General features: G+C 44.7%; 1 protein-coding gene across 1 annotated transcript in view; it reads left to right on the plus strand.

The window, feature by feature from the left end:
* C7 (complement C7) overlaps window positions 1-14259 on the plus strand; it is a 31341-nt gene extending 17082 nt beyond the window's left edge. Inside the window, exons 16-18 of the mRNA XM_054397535.1 lie at window positions 1458-1554; window positions 12267-12451; window positions 14072-14259. Of these exons, the coding sequence (XP_054253510.1) occupies window positions 1458-1554; window positions 12267-12451; window positions 14072-14259 (470 nt within the window). The remainder of the gene's footprint in view (window positions 1-1457; window positions 1555-12266; window positions 12452-14071) is intronic.
* Window positions 14260-15298: the final 1039 nt, after the last annotated feature.

The following is a 15298-nucleotide window of genomic DNA, read 5'->3' on the forward strand; positions in this document are numbered from 1 at the left end:
GGCAGCTGATCATGAGCCAGCAGTATGCTGAGGTGGCCAAGAAGGCCAACAGCATCCTGGCCTGTAACAGGAATGGCATGGCCAGCAGAAGTAGCGAAGGGATTGTCCCCCTGTAGTCATCATTCACCTTGAATACTGTGCTCAGTTTTGGGCCCCCTGCTACAAGAAGGACATTAAGGTTCTGGAGCATGTCCAGAGAAGGGCAATGAAGCTGGTGATGGGGCTGGAGAACAAGCCTTATGAGAAGTGGCTGAGGGAACCATGATTGTTTAGTCTGGAGGAGGCTGAGGGGAGACCTCATTGCCCTCTACAACTACCTGAATGGAGGTTGTAATGAGGTGAAGGTCAGTCTCTTCTCTCTAGTATAAAGTAATAGAACAAGGAAATGGCCTCAAGTTGTGCTAGGGCAGGTTTAGATTGGATATGGGGAAAAATGTCTTTACTGAAATAGTGGCCAGGTATTAGAACAGGCTGCCCATTGAGGTGGTGGATTCACCTTTCCTGGAGGTGCTCAAAAAACGTGTAGATGTGGCACTTCGGGACATGTATTAATGGCCATGGTAGTGTTAGGTCAACAGTTGGACTCAGTGATCTCAGAGATCTTTTCCAACCAAAACAATTGTATTATTTTGTGCACAAGAAGTGTAAGGATTTCATCAGGAATAACGTAACTGTACATAAACAGCTCATTGCTTCTGAAGTGTTAGAGTACCTGTGCTAAAGTACTCTTGCAGATTACTCCTTAGGCTTAGCCTAGTGGCTGATTTTCACTGGGTTTTGTTACATCATGTGCTCAAAGTCCAATAATAATTAGAACCAGTTTTGAATACTTCTGTCTTTAGAAACAGCTTGTTCCTGGCTGTATGGGAGCAGTTGTATGAGAGGCTGAGTGGAGCTCAGCTGCCAGCTGAGCCTGAACCACAGCAATGCATAATCATGAAAATTCCCCGCAAATTACTACTGCTTTTATTTTAAAGTTTGTGCAGATTTTGGACTAGTGGTCAAAAATGTGGTTTTCAATACCACCACTGTATAAAGATACTTGGGTTCACACTTCTGCATAGAACTTTTCTAGTGACAATAGCTAAGTCAGTAACGCTGAAAGCTAGTGATAAAGCTGTTACTGCTATGATGCAGCACCTCTGGAAAAATTCAGCAGAAACAAACTGCTGCAGAAAGGAGACGAATGTTTAAGCTTGGACAGAGTAGCTATCTCCTTCCATCTGATTCATGACCTGTGGATAAATTACTGAACAGAAGCTTTGTGAAGCATATTGTATCCTTTTAGTAGTGTTGATTCCTTCCACTCAGTAGGTATTTTACTGAACATGCAGGATGTCATGGTTGTATAATTCAGTGGCTTTTAAGGTCAACTGATAGGGTAATTTCAGAGTAGACCTTTAACAGCCCTGGTTTTCCTGACCCTTAATAGCATTGTCTGTGTTCTTCTACTTCAGTGCCCACTGTGAAACCAGAAGTGACAGAGCCTAAATGTCAACCATGGGAGAAAGTTCATCATTTGCAATGTGTATGCAAAATGCCCTACGAGTGTGGGTAAGTTCAGGCTGATTTTGGCAATGACTTTTTCACTTTGTTCAAGACCAGTTAAATTTCTTAAGTCTTTAGTCCATGACAGATGAGAAAGCTTTACTCATATGAGAAGGAGGTATTGTACTTTCTTTGCTTTACAGCTCAATCAATGTCCTGCTCAACACTTACCTGCCTTGGCAGAGCTGTCAGTGGGTTTTAGAAGTGGTGGAATTTGGTTGGATGACAAAAGATGGAGGGATAATTTCAGCTCTATTCGATCCATAGGATAAATAGAAAAAAAAGAGAAAATAATATTTCCAAGATTTAGGAAATTCAGGAAAAGTTAGAAGAGAGGCTCTTGGGACATAAACCATCAAAGCAGTAATTTAGTGAAATAAACCAAATTTCTTTTCCCTTCTGAGGGACTGGAGGCATAGTAATCTAATCTCCCATTTACACAGCAGTGTGCACAGACCAGTCACATCACCCTTTCTGACATCTTAACTTCCAGACTAGAGTTTATTTTTCCCTCTTGTATCTAAGCCCACATTGTGCAAAACAGCAATGCAGGAGAAATTTAAGGAAATTAGTTCTTTGCTAAACATGGAGGTAACAGAGGCAAAACAGAAGAGAAACAAGAAGATATCTGAGACCACCTGGCACTGATGACCGGATGTGCCAAAAAGCTCAGCCTTCCAACATCTCAGCTGGTTTTCACAGGCTGGATGAAGTCTCCTATAAAGTCCTCAAAGTGGGTGTGAGCTCTGGATGTGAAATCTGGCAAGACTTATGCTACAGCAGATGCTGAGGAGTCTGGAAACTCTAAGAACTCAAAATTAAAATTGGTGATCTTAGTTCAGGTTTTTTTGTAGACTTACTGGATGCTTCCCTAGGTCTGAGGCCATTGTTTTGTATGCAAAAATAAGAGCCAAATTTGTAACAACTCTGCTAAGACTCCATTGATGTCCTTAAACACTAAATATTTTAAATAATTAGGTCCTACTGTTTTTATCTCAATATTCATTACAGTGAGGCAACAACCCCTCCTCTATTTCATCAGAGGTTAGTTGAGTGAAGGATGAGGGTAAGACACAATGCTAGGGACAGCTTTGGGCAGAGTCACAATAATCTTAGTAGTTAATCACATTCAGATAGGCATTCAGGTTATAATTAATCTATCAATTGCCTGTTTCTGTCTTTTTTTATAATTATGTTCAAAATGGCAGAAAGATAGATAACAGTAATTTCTATTACCTGATGCCATCTTTTCACTCTGTCTTGAAATAACACATCTAATAATAGAAGGATAAATCATCAACTGTCAACTCAGATTAATCTGCCAGCCTGTGAAAACTGTAGGAGTGAGGCATGTAAGCAGATCGTGGTCCTTCCTCAGAGAGCAGAAGTAACTTGGTTTGCTTTCCTGTGGCAGTGACTTTTAGCAGCAACCTGAGCTTGAATAAAGAGTTCATGTGGGAATTCCAGAACAGCATGGTTCCAGATCTATCCTTCTTCACTTTCCAAGAGACTAACAATTGAGACTTCCAGGGACATCATGAGAACCCCACAATGGACTGGTGAGGGGTTGATTGTCCCTCATCATGTGGTGCCTTAGGCTACATCTTCCCTCAAGAATTAAAGGCAGGGAACAATGCTGAGGACCAGAGCTGCGAAACTGCTAAAGCAACTCTTGGCAGAGTTTGGCAAGAGTCAGCTCCCAGATAATTCCCAGGCACAGCACAGAAGTTACTAGCCTCAGAGATAGCTCCTAACAGGCAGTCTGCTGCAGTCTCCATCTTTTGGAGGCAGAGGGTTTAACACTATGGACACCAGCTATACTGTGTGAATTGACCCTAGTGGTTCCCTAGGGATCTTTCAGATTGGAAATCAGTGCATCACTAACTACTCATAGACCATGTAGCCAGATGAGCAAACAATGCAATGCAGACAAATGATCTGGCTTCCTTTATCAGCTGCTTGGTGCTGTCCTGGACCACAGGATGATCATGAGCCAGCAATATACCCTTGTGGCCAAGAAGGCCAATGGTATCCTGTGGTGTACTAGAAAGGGTGTCGTTAGTAGGTCCAGAGAGGTTCTCCTCCCCCTCTACTCTGCCCTGGGAAGGCTGCCTCTGGAATATTGTGTCCAGTTCAGGGCCTTTTAGTTCAAGAAGGACAGGGAACTGCTTGAAAGAGCCCAGTGCAGAGCTACAAAAATGATTAAGGAAATGGAACATCTCCTTTATGAGGAAAGGCAGAGGGAGCTGGGGCTCTTTAGCTTGGAGAGGTGACCTCATTAATGTTTATAAATATGTAAAGGGTGAATGTTAGGAGAATGGAGCCAGGCTCATCTCAGAGATGTCCTATGATACGACAAGAGACATCAGGTGCAAGATGAGGCATAGGAGGTTCCACATAAACATAAGGAAAAACTTTTTCACTGTGAGGGTGACAGAACACTGGAATAGGCTGCCCAGAGAGGTTGTGGAGTCTCCTTCTCTGGAGACATTTGAAAACCCACCTGGATGCATTACTGTGTGACCCACTGTAGGTGATCCTGCTCTGGCAGGGGCATTGGACTAGATGATCTTTTGAGGTCCCTTCCAACCGCTGACATTCTGTGAAGCTCATCAGGGACATTTGCCTGTTCCTTATCAGCCTCTTCACCTGTTTAGCTGAGGTTGACCCTCAGAACTGATCTATTAAACATTAAAAGTTTCTGTAGGACTGTGTGTGGTCTCAAAAGGAGTAGGCATGATGAAAATAAGCCTTTGACACTCCATCCCCTAGGAGCATGGCTGTTGCTTTCATATGCTACATGGCATCTTACCTGTTGTTGTAAAGTTCACCCAGGAGGGCACAGGCACTTTTTTGTTCACTCCATAGAGGTGCCATTGATCTCACTAAGAACAGGTGGAGAAATTTGGAGTTTGAGATAGATAATGAAATAATGGAATAATGGAAGGACTTTTTCTTCCCCTCCTTGCACAACATTCCCAGCTCTCCATTAGGGCAGGCAGCCCCTTTGATCTTGAAGAGCCATCTCTGAAGCTGAAGTGGGGCCATGGTGGGGTGGCTTAGAACAGGGGAAATGCCCTGCTGAAGCCACAGAATGGGAAGTTTGAAGTCAGGGCTGCACAGGTCCGTCCTTGCTTTCTTTGTGGGGCCAAGTCTGTGAGTCCTGCCTAGCTGTCTGTCCTGCCTGATCTGTCTGTCCTGTCTGTGCCACCATAGGCTTGCTGCCCTTGAGGCTTGGTGTATCAGGTGTGGGGCTCAGCAATACTTTAGCAGCTCCTTGGTGCCGTTTCCTGTTGTCTCCTGCCCTCCTTCACCATCCTAGCCAGGCCCAGAGAAGTTCTGGATCATAGATTTTAATGGAAAAAGGAAGAAGAAAAGGGTAATATAAGTTCCTACATCAACATTCCGACCCTCTCCCTAGACACACACGACCACCCTTCCCCCCTTAAACCCTCCCTCCTGCCCCAGCACTGGAACCATTGTGCTGATCCTGGCCACACTTCTCCATCCTGCTGTTGTGCTTGGCCACACTGCCTTAGGCTGCTCTCTGGGCTGTCCCAGCACACTCCCATGGATGTTGAGGCTTGATGGTTTTGCTGTTGAGTTGGTCCCTGCTCCAGCTGACATTGGAGGTGCTGGGGACTCATTTCTCAGCAGAGACCTTGGGTGGAGCAGGCCAGCTGATGTTGTGCTGACATTTGGTGCCAGCAGTGCTCAGGTAGATGGCTGCAGCTGGGGAGCTGCATCAACATCAGTGGGAAGGGAGATGTCAAGGAATGTTGAGGTGGCATCATCCATTTCTACATTGGTAGCAAGGGAGATATGGTGTGTTGAGCTGGCATCATGCATTTCAACATTGGTGTTGAGAGAGATGTCAAGATCTGAGAAGGTGAAATGAGGGAGACATCCCTAGGCTCCTGGGAAAGGGCCCATAGATCCTATTTCTTGGGCATGTATTGGCCAGGAGCCAGTAGCTGTGGTCACTGGGTGTTGTTGAGCTGGGGCTGCCCACGGTGCAGGGAAGGGCTGCGGCTGCTACCCAGGCCTTTGGCAGAGGCTGGCTGATCCTGAGAGAGATGAAGGGAGATGAGGGTGGCAGTCACATGCCAACCTGGGGCAGGAGGATGCTCAAGGGAAATGAGCAGGAGCAGGCAGAGGTGCTCTGGAGGTGGGCTATGAATTTGGCTGAAGGGCATCTCTAGGCTGCTGGAGTCAGGCAGCTGCTGGAGTCCTTACCTCTGACAGAGAAGCTCTGGGGAAAGCTGGGTGGCTTCAGAAACTGGGGCAATGCAGAGGCCCAAGGGACAGAGGGTGGCTGCACCATGGCTGTGGCTGGCAGTGCCATGGTGTCTAGGTCCAGAGGGAGAAAGAGACTTGGTTCCTTTTGAACATTCCCATGTTGTGAAATTAGAGGCACAAATGAGGCCAAAATATAAACATTGAGGCTATTTATTAACAGAGTAAAGTGGACAGAGCAGAAGAAGGGAGAGAGGGGGAAAATGGAGAGAGAGAGAGCAGTGAAAGTGTTATATTACCACCCTGCCCCACTCCCAGCCCCAAGACGATTTGGGTCTGTGGAAGGGTGCTGCTACATCCTGGTTGGCTTGTGCTGTCTGCCCTGGAGGAGGGGTGGGAAAGATCTCAAAGTCCAAGACCAAGTTCTTCTCTGAGCAGCCTCCAACATGTGGTGTCTTCAGTAAGATGTCTTTTCGCTTCTCCAGGAGTTCTACCTTTCTTCTTACAGCAGGCAAAACTTAGGGCACAGCTTTGCTGGTGGTGGTGAAGAGAGGGTTCCTGGACTGCTTTGAGGCTGGATGTTCATGGTGATGGTTTTAGTTCTGTCTGTCTTTTTCTCTCTTTGTTTTTTCTTCTCCTGAGTAGGCATCGCACAGGTCTTTTAGTCACAGGTTTTTTTAGGTATGTGTCCAGATATTGTCCCCAGAGAATCTTCCTCTGTATTACTTGTGTGCTTACAGGGGTCCTGTAAGGGGGGAGGCTTCTGCCTCCTCCTTTGCCTTTTCCCTGCCCGTACACACAATACACATCAGGGGAATATCATGCCAGGTGGTGAATCCATTGTATCCTTTTCACCATTCTCCCCTTCCCGGGTAGTTGATCTTGTCTGTGCACATTCCAGGGAGCACCAGTGGGGTCCGCCCATTACATGTTTCTATTGCCAGAGGGTCTTTCCACCTTCCCCTCCCTGGGCAGCTGTTGTCTGGTGAGGAGCAAAGGTGATTTTATCTTTGTTGATTCACATCAAGAGAGAGTCTCATGCTCAATGGAGTTAAGTGGCTGCAAATCTGGCTGCTTCAGTTTGTCTCCTGGGAGACAGAATGTGGGGGTTCCAGTGTTTTGCCCCACCCCTGCCAGCTCTGCCAGCTTTTGACAGGGGAAGGCTGGGTTAGAAGTTAAAAGAAGAGTTGGAATCTCTGAATTCCATCTCCATGTCCAACTGGGAACCAGTTAGGAGCGGTGTCCCTCCCGGATTCCTACTGGCACCAATGCTAGAGCCTGTCTTCCCCACGACATGGCTAGTGGAATAGAGGCACCCTCGGCAAGTTTGTGTATGACACCAAGCTGAGTGATGTGTTTGACATGCTGGAAGGATGGGGTCCATCCATAGGGATCTGGCTAATCTTGAGAAGTGGGAGAACTTCATGAGGCTCAATATTCTAGGTGGGGTTGGATGGGGCTCTGAGCAGCCAAGTTGCTGGTGTCCCTGCTGACTGCAGGGAGGTTGGACTAGATGACCCTTAGTGGTTCCTTCCAACCCAAACCATTCCATGCTTCTGTGGTTTCTGATGCAGTTACCTCACCATCTGCAGAATCTGGCTGAAGTTTTCCTCATAGTGTATTTATAAGCTTCCTTCAACTCTCTGCTTTCAAGTCAGTCTGGTCTCCTATTGTAGTTTCAGGTGAGCTCTCTCCAGCTTCTGGGTTATTTCTGTGAAATGTGTAGGTGCTTTATTCTCTCAGAAAAAAACCCAAACCAAACCAAAAAACCAAAACCTAAATCTACCTTTCTTCTGTATTTGAAACACTTGAGATTGTTTTAACATATTGAATGTTAAACATTGAAGATAATCATCCTGGGAGGATTTGTTTGTTTGTTTGTTTGTTTTCCAAAATAACTTCATACAGCATGGAAGAGAATTTGATTTTCAACTCCAACAGCTGAAGAACTCATTTGTACATGTTCTCTAAAGCACAGTTCAAATTATCTCTGTGGTTTTGGTTGCTTTGTGCACAAATTCAAACCTTGGTTCAGAAGAGGTAGATGGGAAAGAGAGGAGAGAAAGGAAGGCAATGATTAATTCAGACTCTTCAACCCCACCTTCAAGGGAGGTTCTCCTTCCCCTCTACTCTGCCCCAGTAGGACCACATCTGGAGTATTGTGTCCAGTTCTAGGGTGATGGGGATATACTGGAGAGTGTCCCAATGAAGTTTATGGGGATGATGAGGGGACTGGAACACCTATCTGATGAGGAAGAACTGAGAGAGCTGGGGTACTCTGGTCTACAGAGAGGGAGTCTGAGAATGGAACTTACTGATGTTTATGGGTGCCTGGAAGGGTGGGTGTTTGGGGCAGGGGTCTGGGGTCTCTTTTCAGTGGTGTCCTGTGATACGACACGGGCCAGGGGACATGGACTGCAGTATAGGAAGTTCTACATCAACATGAGGAGAAATTTATTTGTTATGGGGGTGGCAGAGCACTGGAGCAGGCTGCCCAGGGAGGCTGTAGAACCTCCTTCGCTGGAGACTTTCAGGGCTGGTCAGGGTATATTTCTGTGTGGCCTGCCCTAGGGGTTCTCTTCAGCAGGGTGTTGGGCTCGATCTCCAGAGGAGATGCCTCTGGAGGTGCCTTTCAACCCCTACCATTCTGTGATTTTGTGAACTCAGAAACAGAAGGCTAGATATGTTGAGATCCTATGTACAGGGAGTTGTTTGTTGTGCTGTTGCTTTTTCATCTGTTTTGAGCTGGTGATTGACTTGCACTTGATGAGTGGGATTCAACATCACCTGTCTCTTCGCATCAGCCACTGAAGTACTGTCTAGTTTGGCTCCTGAATTTCAGCTGATAGTAAGTGAAAAACGGATTTAAATAATCCTTTAGACTGAATTTTATCCTTTACAGTCTTTCTTGATGTATTTAGGTCAGAACTTGTTTATAAGCTGTTACATCTTTCTTGCACCTTATTTTAACTAAAATCCTCTTCTTTGTGAACTGCTAAGCCTACATTGTCTTTTCTGGTGTCAGAATGTCTCCAGTTCTCATCCAGTTCCAAAGACTTCAGATTTTTTTTCTCTTGATCTCTCTTCTTCAAAAATTTGGGGTTATTTCAGTTTTGTTAACCACTGTGACCGACATAAATAGTCCAGGCTTCTTAGCTCTCTTCCCTGATTTCTTACCCTTTGGGATGCTCCAATCTTGAGCTTGGAGGAAATGACACTTGAGTATTGACCAGCTCACTTGGGCATCCGGATAACCATCTAGGACCCTATCCCACGTGACCTTCATGAGTACCTCAGAAGACACCAAGCACATGCTGAGCGTGTGATCTTACTTCAGGGGAAGCTTTTCAGCTTGGCATTGAAACCTGAGCTGCAGCAGAGAAAGAAACATGAACCTTGAGGCAGCCTCTTGCAGGGGAAGGCTTATGTGTGCCTCTGGTTTTGGACTCCAAGGGTGAAAAGACACTGTGAGATGGTCAGCATGTTCATGACGTGGTTCTGATTTGTGCCAACAAAATCTGAGCCAAAGAATCCTTAGGCAGAGCAGAAGGTGGAGCATGAGCTGGGAGTCCTTGCCAGTGCTAGGTGTGAAGATGGCCCCCTTCTTTTGGGGCAGTGAGCTTGGCCATTCTGCTTGGCCTCTGGGCAAAGAGCGTTGGCCAAAGCTCAATGAGTTTGTCCTAGAAGGACATCGAGGTGTTAGAGTGGATCCAGTGAAGGGCAACAAAGCTGGCAAAGGGTCTGGAGAACAGGTCTTGTGAGGAACATCTGAGGGACCCAGGTTGTTTAGCCTGGAGAAAAGGAAACTGAGGGAAGACCTTCTTGATCTCTACAACTCATTGAAAGGAGTTGAGACCTGCTGGTAAACATAAATAGCAAGAGAGAACTGTACAGGCAGTGGAAGCAGGGACAGTTAGTCTGGGAGAAGTACAAGAACACCACACAGTTGTGTAGGGATGAGGTCAGGAAGGCCAAGGCATGGCTGGAGCTGAACTTGGCAAGTGCTGCAAAAAATAAAAAGAAGGGCATCTACAGATACCTCAACCAGCAAGGGAAGGTTAGAGAAAGCCTTCCTCCTCTGGTGAGCGGGGATGGTGAGCTGGTGTCAATAGAGAAGGATAAAGTTGAGGTACTCAGTAACTTCCTTGCCTCAGTGTTCACTGGCAATCTTGCTCCTCACCCCTCCCAGGTTGATGGACCACTAGGTGAGAACCATGGGGATAAAGTCCATCCCACTGAAAGGCAAGATCTGGTTCAGGTCCACTTGAGTAGCCTGAACATTCGTAAATCTATGGGACCTGATGAAATGCATCCCAGAGTCCTGAAGGAATTGGCTGAGGTAGTCACAAAGCCCCACTCCATAATGTTTGAAAAGTCCTGGCAGTCAGGTGAAGTCCCTAGAGAGACTGGAAGAAGGGAAATGTTGTGCTTATGTTTAAAAAGGGAATTACCAACCTGTCAGCCTCACCCCCCATGCCTAGGAAGATCACAGAACAGATCCTCCTAGAAGCTATACTGAAGCACATGGAGGACAGGGAGGTTATTTGAGACATCCAGCATGGCTTCAGCAAGGGCAAGTCCTGCGTCACCAACATAGTGGCTTTCTGCAATGGAGTAACTACATAGGTGGACAAGAGAAGACCCAACAAATGTCATCCATCTGGACTTCCACAAAGCCTTTGACACAGTCCTTCACTCTGAACTGGAGAAATATGGATTTGATGGGTGAACTGCTCAGTGGATAAGGAATTGTCTGGATGGTTGCATCCAGAGGGTAGTGCTCAATGACTCAAAGTCCAGATGGAGAGCAGTGACCAGTGGTGTCCCTCAGGGGCCATGCTGGGACCAGTACTGTTTAATGGTTTTATCAGTGACATAGACAGCAGGATGCAGTGCACCTTCAGCAAGTTTGCTGATTATACCTAGCTGAGTAGTGCAGTTGAGGGACAGGATACCATCCAGAGGGACCTGGACAGGCTGAAATGGATCTCATGAAGTTCAATAATACAAAGTGCATGGTCCTGTACCTGGGTCAGGGCAATCCTCAATATCAATACAGGCTGGGGAATGATGAGACTGAGAACAGCCCTGCAGATAAGGACTTGGAGGTGCTGATGGATGAGAAGCTGGAAATGACCTGGGGGTACTGGTGGATGAAAACCTGGACATGAGCCAGCAGTATACACTTGCAGCCCAAAGGCAAATCACATTGTGGGCTGCATCAAGAGAAGTATGGCCAGCAGATAAAGAGAGGTGATTCTGCCACTCTACTCTGTTCTCATAAGGCCTCTCCTGGAGTGCTGTGTCCAGTTCTGGGGCTCCTAACACAAGAATGGCATGGACCTGCTGGAGTGGATCCAGAGGAAACCACAAGAGGGCTGGAGCACCTCTCCTACAGAGAGCTGGAGTTGTTTAGCATGGAGAAGAGAATTCCCCAGGAAGACCTTATAGCAGCATTTCAATATCTGAAGAAGACCTACAGGAAGGCTGGGGAGGGACTGTTTAGATGAGGAACAGAGTAGGTTTAGGTTGGATATTAGGAAGAAGTTCTTTACAATGACAGTGCTGAATTACTGAAAGAAGTTGCCCAGAGATATGGTGAAGGCCCCACCGCTTGAGACAGTCAAATTCAGACATGATGTGGCTCTGGGCAGCCTGATCTAGTTGGAGGTGACCGTGCTCACTGCAGGGGGGTTGGACAAGCTGACCTTTGAAAGTCCCTTCCAACCCAGTGCAATCTGTGAATCTGTGAAACATAAATGATGACTTTCTGAGACTGTCTGCAAAGCAAACTGTGTATGGTTGTACAAGAATTGTTATTACCACTTTCAGATGCTAATGTTTGTGTGGTGGAACAATATTCAAGTTTCAAGAAACAAACAAGGAAATTCCCTGGATAAGTAGAGCAGATTTTTCATAACATTTCTGTGGAGATGCACACATATTTCCAGAAATGTCTTTGATCTCTGACATTGGATCATAACATTTTATTTAGTAAAAGCTGAGGCTTTAAAAAAGTATATTCTAATGTCTTATAATTAAGAAATGCTTATAAAATAGTTAAATATATGTGCCTGTGTGTATATATATCATTATATGTATAGGAAATATTTTCTGCATATGCTCTTAGGTGCACACATTTGTAATATATTAAAGAATAATTGAGATTTGAACTCTTCTTAAGTCTTGCTCTCACTGCTACTGACCATAATGGCAAATACCCTGTAATACTCACATCCTTCAGAGGGTACAATGCCTGGTGGGCCTGGTTCTGCTGAGAGGCAGCATCCTGTGGAAAAGAAAAGACTCAGAATTATTCATATGTCTATGTCTTGAGCTCCCTTGCTGCAGTCTGAAGATGTACTTCAATGAACAGGAAAATTGGAAATGGACCCTAAATTGGAACTGGACTCCCTCAGCTCTTTTTTCAAAATACCAAGATAAAAATGTTTTAATAACTTGATCCTTGTTTTTGTTTTCAGTCCTTCCCTGGATGTCTGTGCTACAGATCAAAGAACTAAGCGCAACACACCTTTAACTGTTTGCAAGATGCGTGCCTTGGAGTGTATGGGCAGAAAATACACTCTTACTAATGGAGAAAACTGCAAAATACCTCAGGCAGCTGCAATACCGTGTGGATCGTGCCGTTCGTGGGAAAAATGTGATGGTAATAAATTCTTCACAATTGTAAGCAGTATTGTTCATATGACATTAGTTGCGCATTAGCTGTAAGTCTGCCCTGGCATGGTATCTCCAGACCCTCTCAGAAGCATCTGCTAGACTGGTTCAAACCATCAGCCAGTGTTTGGTGTCCAAATATGGGAGGAAGCTCCAACTATGGCAAAGAAAACCCTGCAGGATGTTGTAACAAAATGCACCATCTAGAGGAAAATCTTATTCCTAGTTCACTGTGAAGTGAATTACCACGTTGGTCCTCTGAAAGTTTTGGGTGAAACCCTTGCCCAGCTCTCTCTTTACAGTACCCACCTGTTTTAAATTCCTTAACACAGTAATTGTGGGAGTCCTTATGGCCCAGAGGAGTAACTAATCTTTTCCTGAAATTTGTCAAGCAGCACCCCCAGGAGTGTCTCGTGGTAAGGAATTGCATATTTTGTTCTCTACTGTCTAGGAACACCACTTCTGTTTTTGCTTCACTGCCTATGCCCAGTTTCTCCCATTTTGATCAAAGGTGAATGTCTGTTCAGTCAGAGAAATAATTCCAGTCTTTTGCAGTCTATCTGCAGTGGAAGTTTTCAAATTCCCTGATCTCACTTCCCTGACTGTCCTACACTTCATTGCGTTTAATGGAGGGGAAGAAGTGGAAAGACAAAGAAGTAAATTAGGTTTTTACGAGTGCCCCAGATAAAGGCATGGTTATTGCAATATTTTTAAAATAAAGAAGATTACTTGATAGGAATTAATCTGGTTTGTTAAACAAGGTTGAATAGACACCAAAACAAAAACCCCAAAACAACAAAAAAAAAAAAAAAAAAAAAACCCACACCCAAAAAAACACAACAAAACAAAACCCAAAGAAACGCCAAACCCAAACAGAAATTGATAATCAAAACTGTCTGGAACTTCAGGAGAGACAAATACAGGCAAAAAAAGAACAAAGTTCAACACTAAAACTAAAACATAGTTATGAAGAATAGATCTCAGAAGGGATCTTCTTTTGTAATTATTTAGCTGTTGTCACTGATACAACTATTCACTCTTAGGAGTAGATCCTTTGAACTCAGCAAAACTACCTGTTTATAAAGAAAGATACCAGTTATAAATGTTTGCATAATTAGTTTGTCACTGTCCAAGGACAGATCTCTCATTTTATACGTTGCCTGGACTCTGGACTGGTAGACACACTCACCAGTTCAATGAGTTCAATGTCACAGGCACTTGGAACAAGTTTTTCCCACAAGCACAATCAGCCTCTCCAATCACAGAAAGGTCCAGCAGTGCACTGCTCATTTCCACTTCCAGTTTTCCTGCTGAACCTGAATATCAGCTCTTTCTTGTAAACATCTTTATATTGAGAGACCACAATAAAGTCTCCCTTCTCTGTGTTGAACAACACCAACTTACAGCCTGTGCTCATAAGGAAGATGTTCCATCTCTCTGATAATTTTTGTGGCTGTCCTCTGGACCCACTCTAACAGGTTTATGTTTGTGTACTGAGCACCCTCCAGAAAATTAGTCTCAATTGTACAGTTTTGCTAGAAATATAATAGTCTGGGTTTTGTTGATCTGGGTACCATCCTGAGTGTTTTCCCTCTGTGCTTTTGCTTAGAGCAATCCAGCACCTGTGTTTGTGATGAAGACAGGCCATGCAAGGAGGAAGACATCCAGATCTGTGCTGAAGTGAGTGGCTCAGCTGCCCACCGGACCATGACTGAGTGTGAAGCTGGGCAGCTCAAATGCCAGGGGGAGACTGTCACCCTTGTCAGTATAAGGCCCTGTGACATACAGAGCAAATAAGATACGTTACGGTTCATTTTTCTTATTGCCATGGGATATGTCAAAATATGTCAACTCTTGGGCACAACATACTTCAAATCTTCCTTTATCAAATATAAGTTCTGCTGTGAAGTCCAGTGTTGCTGATGGCACTGCATGCATTGGCTCTGGTCTGCACTTAATCAGGGCCCAAAGCTCTTCTTTAGGCAGAGCTGTACTCACTGCCACCACACATGACAAGGCTCTTGCTTAGGCCCTGAACTTAGCACTGGCAAGTCTCTTTGCATTTCCATTAGAATTTAAAAATACTGCTGAGGTGCAAATACCAACGGAGCATTTCTAATGATGGATTACTGTGTCTGACATTGTAAATACATCTTTGCTAAAGCCACACAATCATATGCATGCACTAATAGATTTAGATTGAAAAAAAAAAAACAACCTAAAATAGGCTTTACAGAGTAAGAGGTATGATTCTTATCTTTTAATAAAGTGCCTTCTTTCTTTTGTGCATTAGTTACTTGGGGAAAAAAGTATGCACTGCATTGAACCTGTTGTTGAGCCTGAAATGTTTAAAGGTCAAAATTATGTGCATTAATAGTAAAGCCATCTTAAAGTTATGAGAAGACTTCTATGCTTGTATCTTCCTGTACACAGAGCAATTTCAAGAAAAAACACTATGTTAACTTCTTGTAACTGTCATCATGAGCTACATTTGCATGCACAGATAATTCAGTTGCATTTGTCACACGCTCTTGTTTGTGCCAAGACCAGTCTGATTACAGACCTTTGCACGTAGAGGCCTTCCACCCCAGCAAAACTGTCACAAAGGCAGCTATGGGGGAAACTGTGTCTTCACAGAAGTGGAGACATTCCACATGCAGTCCCCCTGGAGATACTTTTGAACAGTCTCCTAAGGCTATTCTCCAATAAAAGAAGTTTCTTGCGCTCTTTCCTCACACAGCTAAACATGTCTAATGTATTCAAATAGTGGCAGCTTTGCTCACATATGGTGTACCTTGCAAATCTGTTCAGGTATCCAAACCTGCAGTCTGATCTT

Source organism: Indicator indicator, chromosome Z, assembly GCF_027791375.1.
Source record: "Indicator indicator isolate 239-I01 chromosome Z, UM_Iind_1.1, whole genome shotgun sequence".
NCBI classification, from domain to species: Eukaryota; Metazoa; Chordata; class Aves; order Piciformes; family Indicatoridae; genus Indicator; species Indicator indicator.